The sequence below is a fragment of the Elephas maximus genome, chromosome 8 (assembly GCF_024166365.1).
Source record: "Elephas maximus indicus isolate mEleMax1 chromosome 8, mEleMax1 primary haplotype, whole genome shotgun sequence".
Classification (NCBI taxonomy): domain Eukaryota; kingdom Metazoa; phylum Chordata; class Mammalia; order Proboscidea; family Elephantidae; genus Elephas; species Elephas maximus.
In genome coordinates, this window is record NC_064826.1 from 58,019,698 (window position 1) to 58,041,687 (window position 21,990).

Sequence of the window (21,990 nt, forward strand, 5' to 3'; positions counted from 1 at the left end):
CTGTCACATGGGGTTGCTATGAGTTGGAATCATGTCGATGGCACCTAACAACAACAGCAATGTATGAGAATTTCTGTATGTTCCCATCTTCCTCATCATCTGGAAATCAAAAGGCTTTTAAATTTCTACCAGTGTTATGGGTTTGAAATGGTCTTTCGTTTTACTTTCGTTTTCCCTGATGACTGATGTGGTAGATCACCTTTGGTGATAAATATTTCCCCCTCTGAATGACCTATTTATATACTTTGCCTCTTTTTCTATGGCAGATTTATCTTTTTCTTATTGATTTGTAGGCATTTTAAGTATATTCTGAATTCTTTTTTATTATTGGTTATCTGTGTTACAAATACTTTTTTTTTTTTAAGTCTGTGGCTTTTCATGGTGTATTATAAAAAAAATTATTATTTTTATAATAACGTATTTAAAAAAATTTTTTTTTGGTGTTATCCGTATCAGTACTTTTCTTCATGAGTTTGTGTGTGTATTTTGCTCATTACTACTGAGCCTATTATAGTTTTTTTTAATATATCTTTATTTTTAGTAAAACAAGTCTCAATATAATTTTCTTCTTGAAAAGCACTATAGGATGGTCATTAAGAGTTACAGGACCTGTATTTAGACTTCATGGATTCAAAACCCACCTCTGCCACTAGCTAACTGTGTAAAATAATAAGCACTTAACGTCTCTAGTCCTCAGTTTTCATACGAATAAAATGGGAATAAGAAAAGTACATATTCATATGTTGTGAAGATTGAAGAAGATAATGCAAAGCTCATAGCTGAGGGCTCGGTATATAGTAAGAGCTCAATAAATGAGAGCTTTTTTTTTTTTAACTGCCATCATTATCATTTCTTTGTATAAAACGAGTTCCCAGTTCCTTGTGTACACAAGTGACTGAATTTCTCTCACTGTTCTCACAAAAGCTGCAGTTCACATCCAGTGTACCAGGAGGATAGAACAGTTTGGACTCTGGTACTTATTCCAGGTTCCAGCTTTGACCCCACTGGATTCCCCAAGTTAGTCTTGTTTCTGATTTCCCGTATGATATTAGCTCAAACATAAGGTGGGATTTGTTTTCTTAAAATTGAATGAAGTAAAAGTGCAGCTTTGCTACTTTGGGATGGAAAGTATATGCTCCCAGCTGGGAAGTGGGAAAAGGAAAAGGAAGCAGGATGCTAAGAGGTTGAGACAGCCAGGTGAAAGGTTGGATTCTTGGTTCTCAAACCAGGTTGAATGTCAGAATCTATATATATAATATATATATATTTTTAAATAATCACCAGATTAAAGGATAAGATATTCTATTTAAATAGCTTATTCTGTTTTTCTTCTTAAAAACATGTTTAATCTCAGGAAGAACACCAACTTCAAAATGCAAAAATCTAAAGAAACAAACAGTTGAGGGAGAAAAAGCAAACAAAAACTTCCGTTGCTGTCAAGTCGATTCTGACTCACCGCAACCCTATGGAGAAAAGGCCCCTAAAATTTTGTAGAAGACAGTTTTTTCCTCTTCTGAGAAAGCTAAGATTGCCTTCCCTTGGAAATATATTTATGCCAACAATACTGATTTTTCAGTGCAGTTTTTAAAGACAGCTTTGTTGAGATATACTTTATATCCACAATTCAGTGGTTTTTAACAATAACATTTAATAAAATTTTTCATTATTTTCACTTTTCTATTTTTCCCTTTCTCTTTTGGCTCTTTGCTTTTTAATCACTATTTTTTTTTGGCACTGTTGTAAACTAGTTGTGATAAGAAGTTCCTTTTCTCAGCTTCTTTTTAAGATGACTCTGGGTCCAGCATTGGATATATCCTTAAGCCCAGTGGAATAATTTCCATTTTCCTGCAACAAATTCCCATATTTGATAAATATTTTAACACTTAATCAATCAGCCATGTGTTCCTGGATTTCTAACAGTTTTCAACAGTCTTTCCAAAATCTGTTATTCCAAAGTCATTTGTTTGTGTTATTTCTGTTTCTCAAGAAATAATTAGGTTAGAAGAAGTCCATATGGTTTTATTTTGCATCATATGTTCACTACAGAAAGTGTTCAGGAAGAGCTTCAAATGTGGAGATATATTGTCGTTTCTAGAGGTGGTAGTGTGATGTGTATGTGTGTGTTGAAATGAGTTCCTTTATGTGGCCTTTTGCTTTGGTTTTTTTTAAAAAACAGCTTGAAAGACTTTTCCCCTAAGGCCTGAGGAGTTACCTTTACCTCAGTTTTCTACCCCAGAGAGTTTGTTACTTTTGTCCAGGTTGATTGACATTTCCTGGGTAAGCTGTAAACAACTTAGGTTTGATACTTTTTTGTCTAGTCCTGGGCTGCAGTTTGCCCTGTGTTTGGTATGCACCTGCAAGCATTGGTCAGTGGACTGTGTAAATGAAGTTTATGTAGCCTACTATGCAAATGAAGTATCTGTGGCCTATAGAGAGGGGATTGGTCAGTTCATGGCCATAGTGGGAGGGCCATGCCTTGAAACTGATGAGAAGTTTGTGTATATAAGTTTGCGTTTATATGTAGCCAACCCCAGAGAGGTTTTTCAGCCAGAAAGAAGCAGGAAGAGAAGCAGCAACAAGAAGCGGAAGGAGAAAGAAGAGAGAAAGAGAGGAGGCAAGGAGCTTCCTAAAAGAGCTGTATGTAACACAGGTCAAGGACTGTGACACTGAAGACGGTGAGGGAGCCCGGAAATGGCCCATTTGCAAAACCAGCAGTGACAGGCTTGGAAAGGGCCCAGTGGCAGAACTGGAGGTAACATACAACAGGGTCAAGAGGAGCCTGTCCTCAGGGGGCTGAGAGGAGCCTATCCTCAGGGAGTCAAGAGGAGCCTGTCTGCAGGGGGCCAAGAGTAGGCCTGTATGACCAAGAAGAGTTGAGAGAGCTGTCTTGCACTGAAGAAGGGAGACTTTGCCCACATACTTCCTGATTCTGATTCTGATTCTGAGTTGTAGCCTGTTGATCCTGTTCTTGAGTTGTACTCTCTTACTTCCTTAATAAACCAGTTAACTGTAAGCACAGTCTCTGAGTTCTGTGTGGCCACTGCGGTAGAGTATTGAACCTAGCAGAGAAGCAGAGTGCCATGGAGAGGACGGCTGGTGTCAGAATTGGTAAAAAGGTTGGAGAGTGAAGGTGTATGTCTGACTTCCATCTCATGGGAATCAGCTTTGGGCTAACCTTAATCCTCATTATCTGCCCTGAAGTTAAGACAGGTTGTGATGCTACTACTACTCCTGCCATTTTACAATGTGTATGTATGTGTTAAAAAAAAAAAAAAAATTTTTTTTTTTTTTTTTTATGTATGTGTGCTTAGTGTTTATAGAACATCTCATCTTCTTAGGGGCATTGGGTTAATTTTAGTGCTTCCATTTCACTTGTTAAAGAGAAACAGCTACACTTGCTTATGCACCTTTTGGTCCTTGTGCAGTTGAGTATTTTTGTTATGCTTGAGCTATTAATCATGTCTTTCTGTAGCACCTATTCTTTGCGGAATGTTTTCACTGGTACTGGAGATTTTTGGCTTCTTTTTTTGTCATCCTATCTTTGAATAATGAGGGAACGGAGAAGATTGGCAAATATTTAATAGACTTTGATTCATGTTCCCTTTCTTATGAAGTTTAAACTTGCCAGTTTTGTAATTACAAATTTTCCATTGGTTCTGTTATATTTCAGGTTAAGGCTCAGTAACTATTTTGGGTGATCCTAATGCAGTGTGTATGTGATGGAGTTATTTCCTGTGATTTGATTCATGAAATGACATCCTTTTAATTAATCTTAATAAAATATTTATTGTCCTGCCTACTATGTGCCAGGCACTGTTCTGGGCCATTGGGATACATCAGTGAATAAAAACACCTCAAAATTTCTTTTTTCGTGGGGCTTATTTCTATCAGATAGGCAAAAATATAGTATATAATAAATTACATAGTATTTTTTTTTTCTTAAGTACAATGGAAAATAAAAGAAAAAGGTATTGTATCATAAGGATGAGAAGTGTAAGGATGTGTGGAGGGGATAGGTTGTAATTTTTGGTAGGGTGATTCATTAGTCCTACTGAGATGGCAAAATTAGGAAAAGACTTGTAGGTGATTGGGAGTGAGGTATCTGAGGAAGAGCATTTCAGGAAGCAAGAACAGTTCGTATACTGACCCTGAAGCCAGAATGTGTCTTTCAAGTATAAGTAAGAAGACCACTACTCCAAGGAAGATTGGTGATGGAAGGTCTTATTGAAAAATGTACTGGGACAAATATTGGAATCATCTACCTCTCTGGCAGTATTTTTGTTTTTAAGGGTTTGGATTATTTCATCAAGGAAGATAATACAAATTTTCACTACGGTGGCTGAATGTAATCTGCCCTCCTCTTCTTCTCCAATGTAATGCATTTGGATTCTTCTTTGCAAGGCTATATTACTTCTGTGCACTTAAATGTATTACTGTTTTATGTTTAGTACACCCATGGTTATGTATTACTTTTTTTGGAGGATGTTTTATCCATTGTGGTTGGTAGAGAGTTTTAGTGCTAGCCTAACATACAGCTTACCAGGTAACAAATATTTTCTGCTGTGCCTAAGAGATGAGAGACATACTTCCAAGCCATCTTTGAACATATCCTGTTTTACAAATGGAGGAAATAGGCCTAAATTGCGTTAAGGCAGAGTTTTGTTAGCTATTTAAACAGGAAAATGAGATGATTAAGCATTGGAGCAGATTACAAGTGGGGGTTGAGGAAGTATCTCAAGTATAGGCTCAACAGTCACTTAAAAAAATGTTTTCTTGTGTTTAAAGTGAAAGTTTGCAGCAAATTAGGTTCCCATTTAACAATTCCCACACAAATTATTCAGTGATACTGGTTACATTTTTCACAATGTATGATCATTCTCATTCATTCTGTTTTGGTTGTACCATTCCCAGTACTCTAATTTCCCTGCCCCTTTACCTTTGTATTTTTGCTTATCTTTAGAGTAATTTTTGACCATTTGGTTTATGTAGATGATTTTTTAAAGGAGCTCATCACTCACGGTGGTAGTTTTTATTTTATGAGCCAGTCCCTTAATTAACTAAAAGGTGACCTCAAGGGATAATTTTGGTTTAAGGTTTAAAGGCTGTCTTGGGGCCATTATTTTGCAGAGTACTCTAAGTCTGAACCATTTCAGTAAGTCTGGACTTTTCAAGAATTTGAGTCTGTTTTACATTTTTCTCCCATTCTATCAGGACCCATCTACTGTGGCCCTGATCAGAACGATTGGTAATGGTAGCTGGACACCATCTAGTTCTGCTTGTCTCAGGGTAGATGAGACCGTGGTTCGTGTAGACTCTTACCCTCTAGACTACTTTCTTTTCTTTTTGGTTTCCTTCTTTCCCTTTCGTTCTGGATGAGTAGACACCAATCTATGTATCTTAGATTCAACAATCACTTAAAAAAGATTTTTTTAGTAGATGTTTGTTTCCTCATAGGTGAGAAATGAGTCGCATAACTCATTGAGGTTCCCAACTCAGCAAAAAATGGTCAGAAGATTTTAAAGAGGATCACTGGAATGCATATACTGGTAGGGGTTATACTCTAAGTAACAGTGATGGTATTTACAGCTACTATAAACTAATGGGTTCAACTGTATGAAAGCAACCTTTATCATGGTTATTCTTGAAAACTGTTTCCTATTTTTGGCCAACTACAATTTGAAAAATAGTTTTTGTCCATATTATTGTCAGGTAATAGTTGTCAGATTTGTTTTATATTCATAAGTGATCACATACTTTGTACCAAGCAAGGTGGTAAACACTGGGGATTCTGAGATAACTTGGTACAGGGTTGATAGTCAAGAATAGTGTAATTGTAAGGCATGGACCTCAAAGAGAGAAGGATGGAGGATTTGTCATCTAGAAGTGCCAAGGGAAAGGCAGGAACGATTCTTACTCCTGGTTGTAACACCAAATTCTATTAATGCGTGCTCAGATTTTTGTTGCTCGTGTGGCGTAATAATAACTAACATTTATGGAGCTAGACTGTTCTCTGTACTTTTACATGTACTCAGCCTTTACAGCAACCCTTACAGGCAGGTACTATTATCCCCAATTGCTAAATGAAGGAACTAAGGCACAGAGAGCTTAAATACCTTGTCCAAGGCCATTCAACTAAGAAACGATGGAGCTAGGATTTGAACCCAGGAAATTGGCTCCAGAATCCTGGAGCTTTAGCCACTATCCTCTGCAGGTTTTTATAAGCAACTACACGCAGTTTTAAAACAGGCAAAACTCATTTGGGCAAAACAGTTTAGTATTAGATTATGTTGCTGCTTTAGTAATAACATGTCTTCCCAGACAGTAAAAATCTATGGGCAGGGACAACATCTTCCTCACAATGCCCTGTGGTTCTCTTGGAATGCTGTGCATACAGTAGGGACTCAGGACTTTGTGGTAGCAGAGATGGTAGAGCATGCTGGGAAGGCTAGAGAAGGACAAGGAGGATGACTTCAGTGTCAGGGTGCTGAGGATGCTGAGCCAGGGAATGTTTCAGTCAGGAGGCCTTGCCAGGATGCAGCTTCTCAGAAACCCAGTGGGGGTAGCTCAGAGCGACTACCTACACACTTCTGTGAAGTGAATAAATAAATTCTTCTAGGATATCATACAATAAGTTAAATTAAAAGTGACCTTTGTGTTACTTTCAACGTATTCATTTGCCTCGGAGCAACAATAAGCAAAAAAAAAAAAAACCTAAAATGAAGAGAGAATGGCTATACCCAGCCTCTTTCCATTGTGAAGAGAATCAGGATGTCTTGTAGGAATCCTTTCTTTGACCCAGCATGTCAGATGCACAGAGGCCTCATTTAAACTGCCCTAATTTGCCCCAGTAGGTGAAGACTTTATAACTAGAAAATTTGGTTTATTCAGCTTTGTATCTAAACACATCAATGGCAGAGAGACCTGGGTCATGTATGGCACCTACAGAAAATAATACCCATGCCCTACTCAATATGTGTGCAGTTTTCTTAAGGCCGAGGGTCTAAGTAGAGGGAGAAAATGAACGGCTCTAATCTAGCTAGTGGTTCTTATCTGACAAGGCTCATGGCTCTGTGTGATTCTGTTTGTTCATCCTTTCTGTTTATGACATGGTGAGTATCAAATTCATTCAGTCTTTGACATAAAATTGTTTCTATTAAGTGCTGAGTTCATGCCAGTGAAGAAAGGAGTGGCAATCCTAAGAGCTTTATTTCCTTTTTATGTTCAGACATGAGGTGATAAAACTAATTCTAACTCCAAGGTTATAGTACCTTTTTTTTTTTTACTTGTATGAAGATATATTTCAGAACTAAGGGGTAGTTTGTGTGTGATTCTGACTTTGCATCATTAAACATCATTAGACAGTGGTGCAAGTAGTTTGCAATCCACTGCTAACTCAAAAGTTGGCAGTTCGAACCCACCCAGTGGCTCTGTGGAAGACAGACCTGGAGATTAGCTTCCTTAAAGATTACAGGCAAGAAAGCCCTATGGAGCAGTTCTACTCTGTAACACAGGGGTCACCATGAGTCGGGGGCTGACTCAGTAGCCACTAACAGCAACAACAGCTGGACCTAGGTCAAGAAGACCTATAGCAGTGATCCATGTCCTATCCCCTTCGTTAAAACCACTGTTATTCCTTATATTTTGGGCTTTTCTGAGTTGAACTCATCAGTACTACAAATTTTACTTGTTTCAAATATAATTATTTTCCTGGTTACAGTTGCTTGCAAGCTTTCCTACTCCCACCCACCATGGTATATATACGCATGAGTGGACACACACGTGAGCATTACTGAATGAATCAAGTGGCTTGATTTGTTGCGTTTTTCTGCATCTACTAACAGTGTCTCTTAGGATGTCCTACTTTCAGAAATGATTTAGAGTCAGTGTATTTTTAAAAAGCATTTCACTTTTTTAGGGAAAGTGTTCAGTGCTAAGGGTGGAGTGACAGAATTGATCATCTAATTGCAGGGGCTAATAGTGACTAATTAGCTCCAGTAAAAAGTGTGAGTAATGTAAAAAGTATAAGTAAAAGTAATTTCTAGGTCTCTTTCATTACCCTTATCCAGCGGAATAAAATTACATTATGTTGCTACCCCTTAGATTATGTCTTGTAACGTGAGAAAAGCTGAAGTTGTTTCATTTCCTTACATTCAGATTTTTTTTAGTTAGAATCCCAGAAAAAGATTATAGACTGGACACATGTAATGTAGCACATATGACAAAAGTTTTCCTATTGGCTATTTGTGTTTTGTCTCAAACATGCAACATCGGTGGATACTTTCACTCTTTCTGTAATTTCAGGGCGAGGAGTTATCCTTCAGAGCATCTTGAAAACTCCTGCTGGTAGTTTGTAGAAGTCCATCAGTTTAAGGGTTTGGGGGCTGATTTATAACATTCTTAATCTCGGCAGTAAATCCTTGCTGTGTTCTAACCTATGAGTGCATTAAAAGATCCCATGCCATGGTTTTAAGGCATGATTTTAAGGCCTGCTTTTCAAATTATGTGCTTTAGAACTGAACCTGACTAGTTATTCATTTGTGAATATAATCCCTTAACTCCTTAGTCGTTTTCCCTCCTCTGCTCTTTCTACCTTTTATTTAGCTTTCAGTAGTTACATTATTCTTTGCAACAAGCTTTTATAATACTCTTTTCATATAAACAAAAATATTTTATTTCTCACAGCATCCTATAATTATGACTATTTTCAGTTCAGATATGGTGGAAAAAAAAAGGTAAAGCATAGAAATTTTAGTAACTCCACCCCAAATAAAATAATCTAGCTAGTAGTGGGGATGGGAAGAGTGCTGCCCTCCTCTCTCCCAGACCTTTCCTTTATCAAGGCACAGTATCCATTACCCAAGGCTGATTCATTTTCTGATTTTGTCTGCTAATTTTGTTGCATCCAAATGTCAGGATTCTTTGCACTCAGATTTAATTACTGTTCAATATGACTCTATATCGTATTGTTCTTAGGCTACCAAGTACCTTAAAGGTCAGCTTTGACTTTCAAGATTATGCCAGTAAGCGTTTTCTTGTTCGGGCTTTAAATTGAGGGCCTAGTAATGAATGGATAATGGCCAAGATGATGGAGAGACTGATTTATCAAAAGGATAAAAAAACTGGAGCATAAATAGGTAATGAGGCTGCCTGACTTCCTGAATGGAGATGAGAGAATGGGAGCTGATGCCAGCAGAAAAGGTGCAGGCTCTCCCTGCCTCCTGTGTGTTGCAGGGGTCACTGGAGAGAAGGGCCTCAGGAGTCAGGGAATCACAGAATCCAGAGTATATGGCGCTCTCAGAACTGGAAATTCAGCAAGGCAAATTGAGAATGACTCTCAAGAGCTCATCTTTTTTTAAGGAAAGGCATTTTTTATGGTATGTAAAAAAAAAAAAAAAAAAATTTTTTTTTTTTTATGGCTTCACCTAGGGGTTCCTGAGTACTGAGATCCGTAAGACATAATCTGCCCGCCCTGGGTAGCAATAGGTTTATTTTACATAAGTTGTAAAATTTTTCACATCAAATAAAGTCAATAGCCAGAATTGGAATTTGAGTTAGAGAACAAGTTCAATTCGATGGCGCGACCACAGGTATTCCAATGTTTTGCTCCATTTCCTTCTTATTTAAAAAAAAAAAAAAAAATAGCTACTATGGAGCCCTGGTGGCAGAGTGGTTAAGAGCTATGGCTGCTAACCAAAAGGTCGGCAGTTCGAATCCACTAGCCACTCTTTGAAAATCCTGTGGGGCAGTTCTATTCAGTTCTGTAGGGTTGCTATAAGTTGGAATTGACTCGAAGGCAGTGTTTTTTTTTTTTTCCAATGTGTGAGTTGTAGTGATGTTTTTGAAAACTTATTTGCCCTCATTTAATTTATCTGGGGAAGCTATCAAATTGAACTCCTTTTTCCTCCCTTTTAGCTTTCTCATATCTGGTTAGCTCTTTAAAAAATACTGATGGCTGGACTCTACCTCAGACCAAATGAATCAAAGCTCTGAGGATGGGGTCCTGGCACCAGCATTTTTTAAAAAAACTTCCCAAGCAAGTCTGATGTGCACCCAGGATTGAGAACCACTCGTTTAGAAGCTTTTTGGTGTCTGTGGTTCCAGCCTGACCTCCCATAATAGCTGCCTCCTATTTTCTGCCTTAATAATGTAGTATTTCTTACAATTTTCTGAGTGTGCTGAGCTCTTTCCCATTTTGGTGCCTTCGTTGGTCCTTTTGCCTGAGTATTTTTTTTTTTTTTTGTATTGTTGGTCTGAGGAGCTCCCACTCATCCCTCCATAACTCTATAGTCAGCGGCTGCTGTTGTATCTTATACATATATCTATTATTGGACTTATAAATATTTTATAATTATTTGTTTCCTAGCTCCTGTCTTTGAGTTCCCTGGGTCCAGGAACCGTGTATAACACATCTTTGTATCCCTAGGCCTGGAATATTTCCTGAGATATGGTCAAGGCTCCATAAAGGTTGAATGAACTACAATTGGATATTTAATATCACAGTCAATATACAAAGTGTGTTACTATTTTTGCTGTTTTAGAGTCGAGAACATTCACTTCAGAAACTTTAAACAACTTGCCCTTGTTTGTTTCACTAGTAAGTGGAAGACTCAGAATTCAAACCCAGGTCTCCCTGCCTCTCAAGACTATTCTGTTATGTTTCATTTTGTCTCTCTGTTTTAAAATATCCTGCTGCCAGGCACTATTCTAATTCTTGTTCTAAATACAGAAAGTTAGATTGCAAGAAAAGTTTGGTTGAAGTAATGTGTAAATTAGATGTGATATATGATACAATTTATGAAAACTGTAGGCGTGATTGAGTTGACCCCGTAAAAAAGGGAGAGGTACATAACATTGTTGCTAGGTACTGTCCAGTCAGTTCCGACTCACAGTGACCCCATGTACAATAGAAGGAAACACTGCCCAGCTCTGCATCATCATTACAATTGTTGTTATACTTGAGCCCATTGTTGCAGCCACTGTGTCAGTCCATCTTGTTGAGGGCTTTCCTTTTCGCCGACCTGCTTTACCAAGTGTGATGTCCTTCTCCAGAGACTGATCCCTCCGATAACATATCTGAAGTATGCTAGACATAGTCTCACCATCCTTGCTTCTAAGGAATATTCTGGCTGTATTTCTTAACATACTTAACACAGAGTCATAGATATAAAAATATGGATATAAAACATTAATATTCTTATGTAAATACTGCTAATTTACATATTAGAGAGACCTGTGTAGAATCCTCTTTTAACAAAAGCCTTTGTAATACAGTACTGCTTCACAAGATTAGTCCATGTCCTAGCTAACTGGCCACAGGGAAGCTATCTTGCTGGTGTGGCCACAACAAATTCTGGAATGAGGAATCTTAGTCTTGATGAATACATATGTATCAATTTCCTTTAGCTCTTTTGCCAGAAGTTCACACAAGGCAATGGAGTAATCACAGTGGAGGTTATGGTCCTTTTTCAGTTGCCTTTTCTGATGTATAAAAGATGGATAGTATCTATAAGCATTTTGTTTTTTATTGGACTCAGGATATTAGACTTCAGGAATTACATTTATATTTTTTAAAACTAAGTCAAAGTAATCAAATGGCCAAGCTGTATTTAGGACACTGAATAGCTTCTGCTATATACAATAAAACCTTTTTAATAGTGTATTAATTCATTATTTGATTCGACTTAATCAAAAACCCAACTAGCTTGCCTTTCTCTTTGTGTCAGAGTTCTGGTTCTACCATGAATGTTTTATTGCCAGCTTTGCTTTTAAAAAAAAGGTTATCATTAAGGCAATCTTGAAAAGCCTATTAGTATTTGTTCTCTGGTACATATAGGTAGGCCCTGGTTCATTGGCTCTTGGAGGTGTGAGGAGAAAGAAGAGACTGCCAATAGGCAGAATGTGTAAGAAGTACGGGGATTATATTAACCTCACATTTAAATTTCAGCTATTGCCCATGAATAATAAGCGTCGTTAATCTGGGGATTGTATCAGGTTCTTCTGGTCCTAAAGTTCTATGATTTATTTTAGAAATTTGAAATTAAAATTATCCTTACATAATTATATTGATTTATTAAGAGTTCTTACCATCTGGATAGTTATTTTATATTTTCGCGTTTTTCTCCCTCAGTTTTTTTGTTTCACAGCTTCTGTAAATGGCATCCTCACTGCTTGTGTCCATCGTTAAAACAGAAACATACATGCACATGCACACGTATTTTGTTATACCTATATGATTTTTTCTTTAAAAGATGGATTTCCATATATATTTTTAAATGTAATTCACAGTTTCTAAGGCTGTAATCAAATTGGCCTCAGAATGAATGCTGTGTGTCATGTGGTAATGATACTGACTTATCTGATGAAAACATATCAGCGTTCTAAAGATTGTTTTTCGTGGTTTGATTTTCTTTGCATATGCTGGCACTGAAATTGCTCCTGTTGTAATAGTTACTCATTAGAATCCAGTAATACCCACAAGCACCTCTGGGCTGCACAGCCACATCAAAGGGTTGAAGCGTGGTGGAAAAGGCCTGGAGGCAAGACACCTGCTCTGCCACCAGCTAGTGTGACTTTGGAAATATTTGCCCACACTGGCCTCATTTTCCTGATTTGTAAAATGAGGGTATCTTATTGTATGAGCTCTAGGTACCCTCTCAATATCATTCTATGATAATAAAGTGTTTAATAGTTTCTTAAATCATAAATCATTCTTCTGTACTAACTTGAAGGAATGCATTTTCTGCAAAATTGTATTTTTCAGATATCTCTGAGAACCTTTACAGTTTTTTAATCTTCAACTTAAAGTTAATGAATACTAGGTGTTAGCAATATATATTAGCACTCCCTTCCACGGAACTCCTTGCCTCCCACCCCTCCCAAAGTAAAATCCTGATAGTACAGCAGTTCTCTCTTCTCAAAGTTTCCTTTTCCTTTGAACTTAAAAGGCAAGGTCTAATATTAACTTTCTGAGAGCTATCCTGGTTCACTTCAATGTGGTGCTGAAAAATAAGCTATATTGGTAGTATAATAGGAATTCAGTGTAATTCTACTTGATTTATTATTTCTCCTAGATTACCTAAAGAAATAAACAGTGTCTTCTCTTCAGCTTAATTTTAAGTTGGACACTTGGAGAAGGCAAGTTCTTGAGTATTGGAAGACCACACAGACTTCAAGGAGAACACGCTAATGTTGACTTTAGTCATCACCACTGCAAGTGTTGTTTGACTGGGGAGTCCTCTGTTTGGAGTTTGATCATCTTGACTTCATGGGTATTAATCCTGCTGCTGTGGGTGCCTTGGTCTTAGCCAAGTCGTGGAGCAAAGTAGCATTAAACTCTGGGGCTATCAACTCTTTACTGGAGCTGCTTTTTTAAATGCTCAGGGACAGTGCCGGTGATTCTGTATCAGTTTCTTTCTAATGCTGTAACAAATTACCAACTACTTAAAAAAAAAAAAAAAACCCATTGCCATCGAGTCAATTCTGACACAAAGCAACCCTATAGGGCAGAGTAGAACTGCCCCATAGAGTTTCCAAGGAGTGCCTGGTGGATCCGAACTGCCAATCTTTTGGTTAGCAGCTGTAGTGCTTAACCACTACACCACCAGGGTTTCCACCAACTACTTAGCGGCTTAAAAATGATACAAATTTATGGTCTTGTAGTTTTGGAGGTCAAAAATCTGTCACATGTTTCAGGGGCTTAAGATCAAGGTATCGACAGGGATGTGCTCTTTCTAAAGCCTCTAGGGCAGAATCTGGTCCTTGCCTTTTCTAGTTTCTAGAGGCTACCTGCATTCCTTGGCTTGTGGCCTTCTCCTGACATCACTCTGACCACTAGTTCCATTGTCACATCTCCTTCTCTGACTCTGATCTTCCTGCCTCCCACTTATAAGCACCCATGTGATTATGTTGGGCCCACCTAGATCATCTCCCCATCCCAAGGCCCTTAACTTAATCATGACCTCAAAATTCCTCTTGCCACGTAAGGAGATTAGGATGTGAACATCTTTGGAGGTCCTTTCTTGTCATTCAGGTGGTCACTGAGATGTCTTCTCTTCAGAGAGACTTTCCAGGACCACCTTAGACCCCCATCCACCCTCGTCACTCTTAACAGCATTGCCTTCTTTTATTAAATATGAGAATAGTGTGTTTGTTTTATACATTTATTTTTTTATTTAACTGTTCATTTCCCTCTACCAGAAGATAAGCTCCACTAGAGCAGAGACATGGTCAGTCTTCTTCACCACCCTGTTCCCCAAATCTAAATAGTTCCTACCATGTGGTAGGCTCTCAGTAGATGTTTGTTGAATGAACCTATCTGTAGACAGTCTAAGGAGGCCTGCTTTACATTAAAGTCATATTAACATTCTCCTGTACCTATTATTATCAGCAGCGGAAACCTTATTTACTAAATAGTAGTTAAACATTATGTCAGTAAATTTTATTTTGAATTTAAATATTTAAGTTTCTCTACGAGACTGGCTAAGATAAAATATCAGATGTAAGATGGAGCTGCAGGAAGAATAAAATATAAGAATTAGAATGAATGCAAACAGTAAATATCTTACCAAAAAAAGAATGGTGACATTACCTTGTTCCAGGCTGTAATCGTGCTATCAAGATAAGTAACATATGACCCCTGGCCTGTTCACCATAAGTTTGCAATAATAATATTTCTAATTCTAAGGAGATTGAGATAAGATCTGTAACAGTGGAATAAGTGCCAGGGAAGAATGGAGTAGGGAGAGGTTCATTTTAACTGAGACATCAATTCTGGTAAGCAGAGCTTTCCTTAGGCTGTTCCCAGAACACCACTGTTGGCATTTTGGGAAACTCCAAGAGCATTTAGGCAAAAGGAAAAACATTGTCCAATGACACAGCATTAAGAAAAATCCTGATGGAAGGACAGTGTTTCTATAAGCAGGTAATTTATTCAGTCATCCGGGAAATACTAATTGGGTACTTGCTGGTGGTTAGTACTGAGGCCCTGATGTGGTACTGACGTGTAGTGAGGAGGAGGGCAGGAGTTTGGAAGCCTTCATAGAAGTGGAACTTGATTTGAGTCTTGAAGGGTAGGGCCATTTCTGGGAAGCAGCCTTGGTGGAGATCAGTAGGCAAGGGACTGGTTCAGAAAAATGAAAAATGCATTGCTATCGAGTTGATGCTGACTCATAGCGACCCTATAGGACAGAGTGGAACACCCAATAGGGTTTCTGAGAAGCGGCTGGAGGGAAGAGTACTCAGCAAATGTGATGGATGAAATTCGAAGAGGAAGTCACAATGAACATAGCTTGTTGAATTAAAAAGTAGAAAAGAGAACTATGTGTATAAATGGGGTGTGGATGGGTGCTTGAGGACTTGCGTGCTATCATGCCTGGGCTGTGGTAAGTGATTGTGGAGGATCTAGAAAGAGAGAGATGGTTTGGATTTGATACAGTTGAAAATCTGGGTTTTACATCAGGGGTTTTGGTATGAGGTAACTTTAGAAAGATAAGAGGAATATGATCTGGGGCAGATGCGAAAATAGAGAGTAAGATGTGGCTCCAAGAACTATCCTAGCAGAAAAAAGAAACCAGGCTTTAGTAGTTTGGGTGTTAATTGGAAACACTGAGGAGTTAAAGCTGCATGGTTAATGAGGCTTACAGATAGCCAGATTGTTCGCCATTCTTGGAGTTTTAGGTTTTATGAGGATCGGAATGTGTTAGCATCTGAGTTACAGCATTCTCTGATCCCTACTTATTACAAAGACTTTAAAACAGAAGAGTTGTTCTTTCTTTTCAAAAAGCTTTATCATCGTTAAATGAACTCTTGCGTTTCACCTAATACCATAGCTTACTGTGTGTAAAAATCTTAGGCATGATTGAGGTGCCCTTTATGTCCTACAGAATCTTGGGATGTCCCTTCCTGCAATGCACTGGTTCCCAGGGAGCACCATCTGCCTCACATGCTGCATATAGTTGTTGCTTAGATAGTTTTTATCCCTAAAATAGTGTTTGTTGTTGTTGTTTTCTCATTGTAGGAATTATACATTTATTTTAGAAGGTTTGAATATGTAGAAACATACAAACAAAAAAATTCAAGTAGGTTATAGTCCAACTGCTTAAATAGAGCCATTGTTTAGGGAGTCAAATGAAATAGGCAGGTGCTCTTCCTTTATTTTCACATAATGGACATGATTATTCAATTTGATAGTGGGTTGAAGAAGCGTCCGCCTGACCCATGGTTTTGGGACTTGACAGCCTCCACAACCGCGTGTGAGTTCTGTGAGACATTGCAGCAAATTAGGGAACCCAAAGATGGGGGGGAGACTACTGAGGGGAGAGGGAGTAGTTGATGTTAGAGGCGATGGGACTGGTACAACAATTTGGAAAAGTTAGACATTTGGGACATCTTTAACCTCCGCCTCATAGGAACCAGCTTTTTGCTGTTCCTTATAAAAGACATTGTTCATTTAGTTGGTTATTACTGTAATTGACATTACATTTTTTAGTTTAGAGTTCCTGGGATGGCGTAGTGAATTTTAAAGGGGCCAGTTATTTAATATAGAATAAGATGAATGGAGTGTAGTCTTCTCAGAAATGAGATGTTTAACCACGTGTGATAAATCGGAGAGGTGGGACACTTGTTCTTCTTGATTGGGTGGTAATTTATTTCTAATGGGTGAATGTTTGACTTCTAAGTAGGTACAAATTTTATTTTTCTGTGTTTTCATTTATTCTCCATGTTGAATTCGTTTTCTTATTTATGATTTTGTAAACCTTTTAGAATGATCATATGAAATACTTACCACCTGACTTTTATGGCTGTATAGTAAGTATCTTTTATCTTTTTGATATTGCAGTTGACTCACGTTGACCAAGCAGCATTCCAGGTTGATGCCTTTGGAACATCATTCATTCTTGATGTCGTATTAAATCAGTAAGTTTTTTTGGAGCTGCACTCTGCGTTGTCAGATACATATTGAACCCACTTTTATCTTTCTGTAAGGGTTTATTTTCTTGCTGTATTATACTACATCTTCCTATATCATCAGTTTAGTATTATATTTGAAACTGTTGTATCTATTAACTGCAAGTTATGAAGTCTAGCAGATACAGGAAATGAATATCCATGTGAAATTGAACAGCTGTAACAGATTTGTAAAATGGAGAGCAGGAGTTATTCCACTGTTTTGCATAAGAATGCATGTGGCCTGTTTTCCTAAGAATGAGAGTAAATAATGAAAATAATTCTTTGGTTTTTGAAGCATCTTTCTTAAAAGCAGCAGAGAGTTATCCTTTTTGCTTAATGATTCAGAGGACTGGCTGCATGATGTGTGATTCTGAACAGTGCCTGGTATCCATCAGATGCATTCATTTAGGGGTAGGTTTCTGTGAGGTTTAGGATGCTAGGCTTATTCTGTTAGTACAGTGTAATTTTGGAAATAGTCACATGTCTGCCTAGAATTTTAGGTTTGGAATCGTAGAACTTTAAGTTTGGAAGGGCCTTTCGTTAATCACTGGATTTATTCTCTTCCCTTCAGGTAAGTGTAGTTTCTCATAAGTTTAGGACATTTATTGTTTGTTCTCATTTTGAAAGAGGTCCCTGTTTACTTCCTATCATGGACAATGTGGAGGGACCAGGGAGGGGTCTGCCATGCCGGGGTTCCTCAGATGGGCAGGTCCAGCCCACAGCTTTGCTGGAAGCAGTTATACAATAGCATAGGAAGAAAATTTGAGGCCACAGGGCAGACAGGTAGATTGAGAGCAAGAACTGGAGCCTAAGTCTTCTATACTAGGGAACCAGCTAGAAGGAAGATTGAGTTAATAGAAAAAGACGTAGGAGGCAGGACTTACAGCTGTGCTATCCAGTATGCTAGCCACTAGCTATATATGGCTACTTAGATTTAAATTAAAAAAAAAAAAAAAAAATTGTTCTTTAGTTGCATTAGCCCCATTTTGAATGTTCTGTAGCCATATATGGCTAGTGGCTACCTTATTGGACAAGGCAGAAAGTTCTGTTGGGTAGTGCTGAACTTGCCAACCTTGGAGAAAGTTCCACCGGACACTTCTGATTTAGAGATTTCTTTTGGAGAAGCGGCACACGTGAGTGGTTAGATTATTGAGCTAGTAAATCCCTATAAATTGATTCCAGGTTCAATAAATTAGTATTTAATTTTACTAGTATCCTCATTTATATGGAACTTATTTACAAAGTTGTGGTAATGATTTTATTGTGTTAATGGTTAAATCATGTATTAGTTGAATTTATCTTTTAATTAATTAAGGTGTTCATTAACTACATTTCATAAGTAATTCTTCTCTCCCACCTGCCTCCCCCACAAACATTTTTGCAGTTCACAAAACAATTTAAATTGAAAAACATTGTGTCAGGTGGAAATTGACTATTTGGGTGATTCAGCAGTGGAAGTTGTTTGTAATTTCATCATGTATATTTTAAAAATATAACAAAGTATATTTATACTAAACTCATTAAAGTATACTTTATTTCTTGTTCCTAAAATTAATGGCCTTGAACATATATAATTTTTCATACCCTTTTAAAATCTAATTTCAAGGAGCATCAGTAAGATTGTTATTAATATCGGATGTAAATACCTTAAAATTTACATGTTTAAATGACTTGTTTCAAAATTTACATGATTGACTTGCTTCAGTTTTCAGCATCTTCCATGTTATCTTACAGTTTTTAAAAACTCAACATAAAGGAATGCATATGCCTTAGAAGATTAACAAAAAAGTAGGAAAAATCTCATAAATGCCACTTCTTGGAGGCCGATTGCCCTATTTTGTGTTGTGATCTTGGCTATCCTCAGTCCCTTATCCCCCCCCCACCATCTGTTCCGCTTCTCTGCTTTAGTTTTTAAATAATATCCATCTCTATTCGATATATAGATTGACTTATATGAAATTGCCATTTTTACGGGTCAGAAAGTTCAACTACCAGCAATTTCATATGGTCAGTTAATCCCCAGTATTTTATTTATTTATTTATTGCCTTTTTCCTCACGCTAGAATGTAGGCTCCTTGAGGTCAGAGATTTTCTTTCTTTCACTACTGTATCCTTAGCATAGAATAGATGATAAATTCCAGGTTGAGAATTCATACTGAGTCAGAAATGAGAGGCTGGAATTAGGAGACAGAAGATGACCAGGTAAGGCTGTCAGGTGGGGAATATCAAAGTAGCAAAAAAGAAAAAGAGGGTAGATATTTGGGATTAGCTTCTGAAAGCTGAGATACCGATTTGGAAAGCCAGGTTCTGGTTTTTTATTTCAGTGACTCTTCCCCATCTCTCCAAGTTATTGTTCCAGGTGAGAAGCCCCCATGTTTTCTGGTTCTTGACATTTTCAACTCCCTGACTATCAGTACTTGAAGAAAGAAGGTTCTGTCCGTTCTGCCCAAGCGTCCTCACTTCCTATGGAGAAATCTGAGCCCAGAAACTTTGTTTCTGAAAGGAGAAACACATGTGGCCGTCTTTATCAGAGCATGAAGCTTAGAATTTTAGGAAGAAGCAGATTTCTTTCTGTTGGGCATTTTTCTTCTTATTGCAATAAAAATATGAAATTAAAAGACTTAAAAAGGGTATAGTAATAGCATAAATGGAAGTTGCCTGGGCTAAGAAATACCATGGTACTTACTTTTCACCTGGGATTTATATTAAACATAGGTGGCAGGTAGCTGTTTGTCTTAGTCATCTAGTGCTGCCATAACAGAAGTACTACAAGTGGATGGCTTTAAAAAGAGAAACTTATTTCCTCACAGTAGAGTACACTAAAAGTCTAAATTCAAGGCATTAGCTCCAGGGGAAGGCTTTCTGTCTGTGTTGGTTCTGGAAGAAGGTCCTTATCTTCAATCTTCCTGTGGTTGAGGAGCTTCTCAGGTGCAGGGACTCCAGGCCCAGAGCTCCTGGTGCTGCTTACTTGGTGGTATGAGGTCCCCAACTCTCTGCTTGCTTCCTTTTCCTTCTGTCTCTTGAGAGATAAAAGGTGGTGCAGGCCACACCCCAGGAAAACTCCCTCCACGTTAGATCAGGGAGGTGACCTCAGTAAGGGTGTTGTTACAATCCCCCACCCTAATCCTCTTAACATAAAATTACAGTCACAAAATGGAAGACTACTACACAGTGCTGGGAATCGTAGCCCAGCCAAACTGATACATACATTTTTGGGGGGATTTAATTCAATCTATGATACTGTTTTTCTTTATACTGTAACAGCCATGGTGATTTGCTAGAGGTTTTTATTTTTTATGTAGAACGTTTCTCCGTTTCAGTTTGTATATTGTTTTGTGGTTCTGTTGGTTAAGGGGAGGAAGGTGAAAATTGAATATGCTGCTTAAAAGCTTTTTTTCTTAGGAAGTAGTTTTAGGACTGTGCTACATATGGAGTTTGTTTTTTTTTTAAGCTGGAGGCAAATTGAATGTGTATTTATTTATGTGTTGCTGGATTCTAGTCTTAGAATGGATCCAGTAATACATATTTTTGGATTAGAATGGAAGGAAAAGTGTCATTACATAATATTCCTTAGGAATGTTCAGTAAACAAGCTAATCGATGCTCAGATTAAACAACAGAAGTTTAAAATTTGGGTATTTAACTTCTATGGGAGACAGATAAAGAATATGGAAAGGTTAAAAAGGAAAAGGATAGCTAGTTCCTGTTTTGTCAAAATGCTAAAGAAAAGCATGGGAAGCAATTTGCAGGACTCGACGGCACTGGATTTGGATGTGGAGTCACATAGTTGTGAGATTTCACTTTTAGGGCAGATATATTAATAAAATGAAACATATGGCCTGGCCTGGCCTAACTAGTCCTGAGGCCACATTGGACCTTTCCAGAGGTCAGCGACTGGTAATATACTTTATTGTGAAACATTCCCCACAAAGAAAAAGGCTCAATACAAATATTTAACTACATCATCTGAAAAATTCAGGCCAAGTCTTTTCCTGGAAATGTCTTTCTTCTTTTTCAAGAAGTGGATGATTAAACTGCCCAAAGAAATGAAACAACGTTGAAAAAAATTCCTTCCAGTATTCCTTGATCCTTTTACTTATAGGTGTCCGGAGAAAAACAATGCATGTAGGCGCACGTGAACACTCCAGGTGGATTGCGGTTGGTTCTTCTAGCATTTGAAACATAACGTCTTTTAACTTGTTTTTTTGAAAGGGATTCTGCTGACCAGCCCTCAGATCTTACATGATCCAACTCCTAATTTTTGACTATCTTTTACAGATTTCCTATCTGTTCTTGTCTTATACCAAAAACAACTAAATAGTTTTTCTCACTGTATGATTCTCGTGGGGCGGAGCCCAGTGGTTAAGAGTTCAGCTGCTAACTAAAAGGTCGGCAGTTTGAATCTACCACCTATGGGACAGCTCTACTCTGTGCTGTAGGATAGCTATGAGTTTAAATCGACTCTTCGGCAGCAGATTTTTTAATGATCTTTGTAGTCTCCTCTTTTGGGGGTAGGGAGGAAAACTAGGAACTCAGACATGACAGATGTCAGCAGATGGGGTTGTCCATGCAGGAAGGAGGTGGTGTGGAGACAGGGGAGGTGGAGAAGCAGGAGCAAGGTTGGATGAGGAACATCCAATTGTGCTCAAATGGGCAAATGGGCAAGTGAGGGCCTGGTGCAGGGGTGAAGGGTAGCACTAAAAGCGTGTGTTGTCAGGGACAGACCATCTCTGAAAGGTGACATTTTAACTGAAGGTGCCCCTAGGTAGAGGGAACATCAAGTGTCAAGGCCTTGAGGTGGGAACAAGCTTGGCATGTTTGAGAGACAGAAAGGTGACCAAGAAAGGTGAAACAAATATGTAAATACATGTATTTATTGTATATTCTAATGTGTTTTCAAAGCAATCTTTTCTGAAGATCTGTCCATCAGTTATTGGGTCTAGACCATCATACTATTTGTTGTAGCCTTATGTGTTTTCGTATCTGGTGTGAAAAAATTTCTCATTTTCTTTTGCAAAACTTTCATAGATATTTTCGCCTTTTC

At 38.0% G+C, this 21,990-nt stretch overlaps 1 protein-coding gene across 11 annotated transcripts in view; it reads left to right on the forward strand.

The window, feature by feature from the left end:
• Window positions 1-21,990, forward strand: part of ADAM22 (ADAM metallopeptidase domain 22) — a 237,415-nt gene that overhangs the window by 19,855 nt on the left and 195,570 nt on the right. For all 11 annotated transcript variants that reach the window (XM_049893638.1, XM_049893637.1, XM_049893639.1 and 8 more), the window contains exon 3: window positions 16,838-16,914. In XM_049893638.1, coding sequence (XP_049749595.1) covers window positions 16,838-16,914 — 77 coding nt within the window. The remainder of the gene's footprint in view (window positions 1-16,837; window positions 16,915-21,990) is intronic.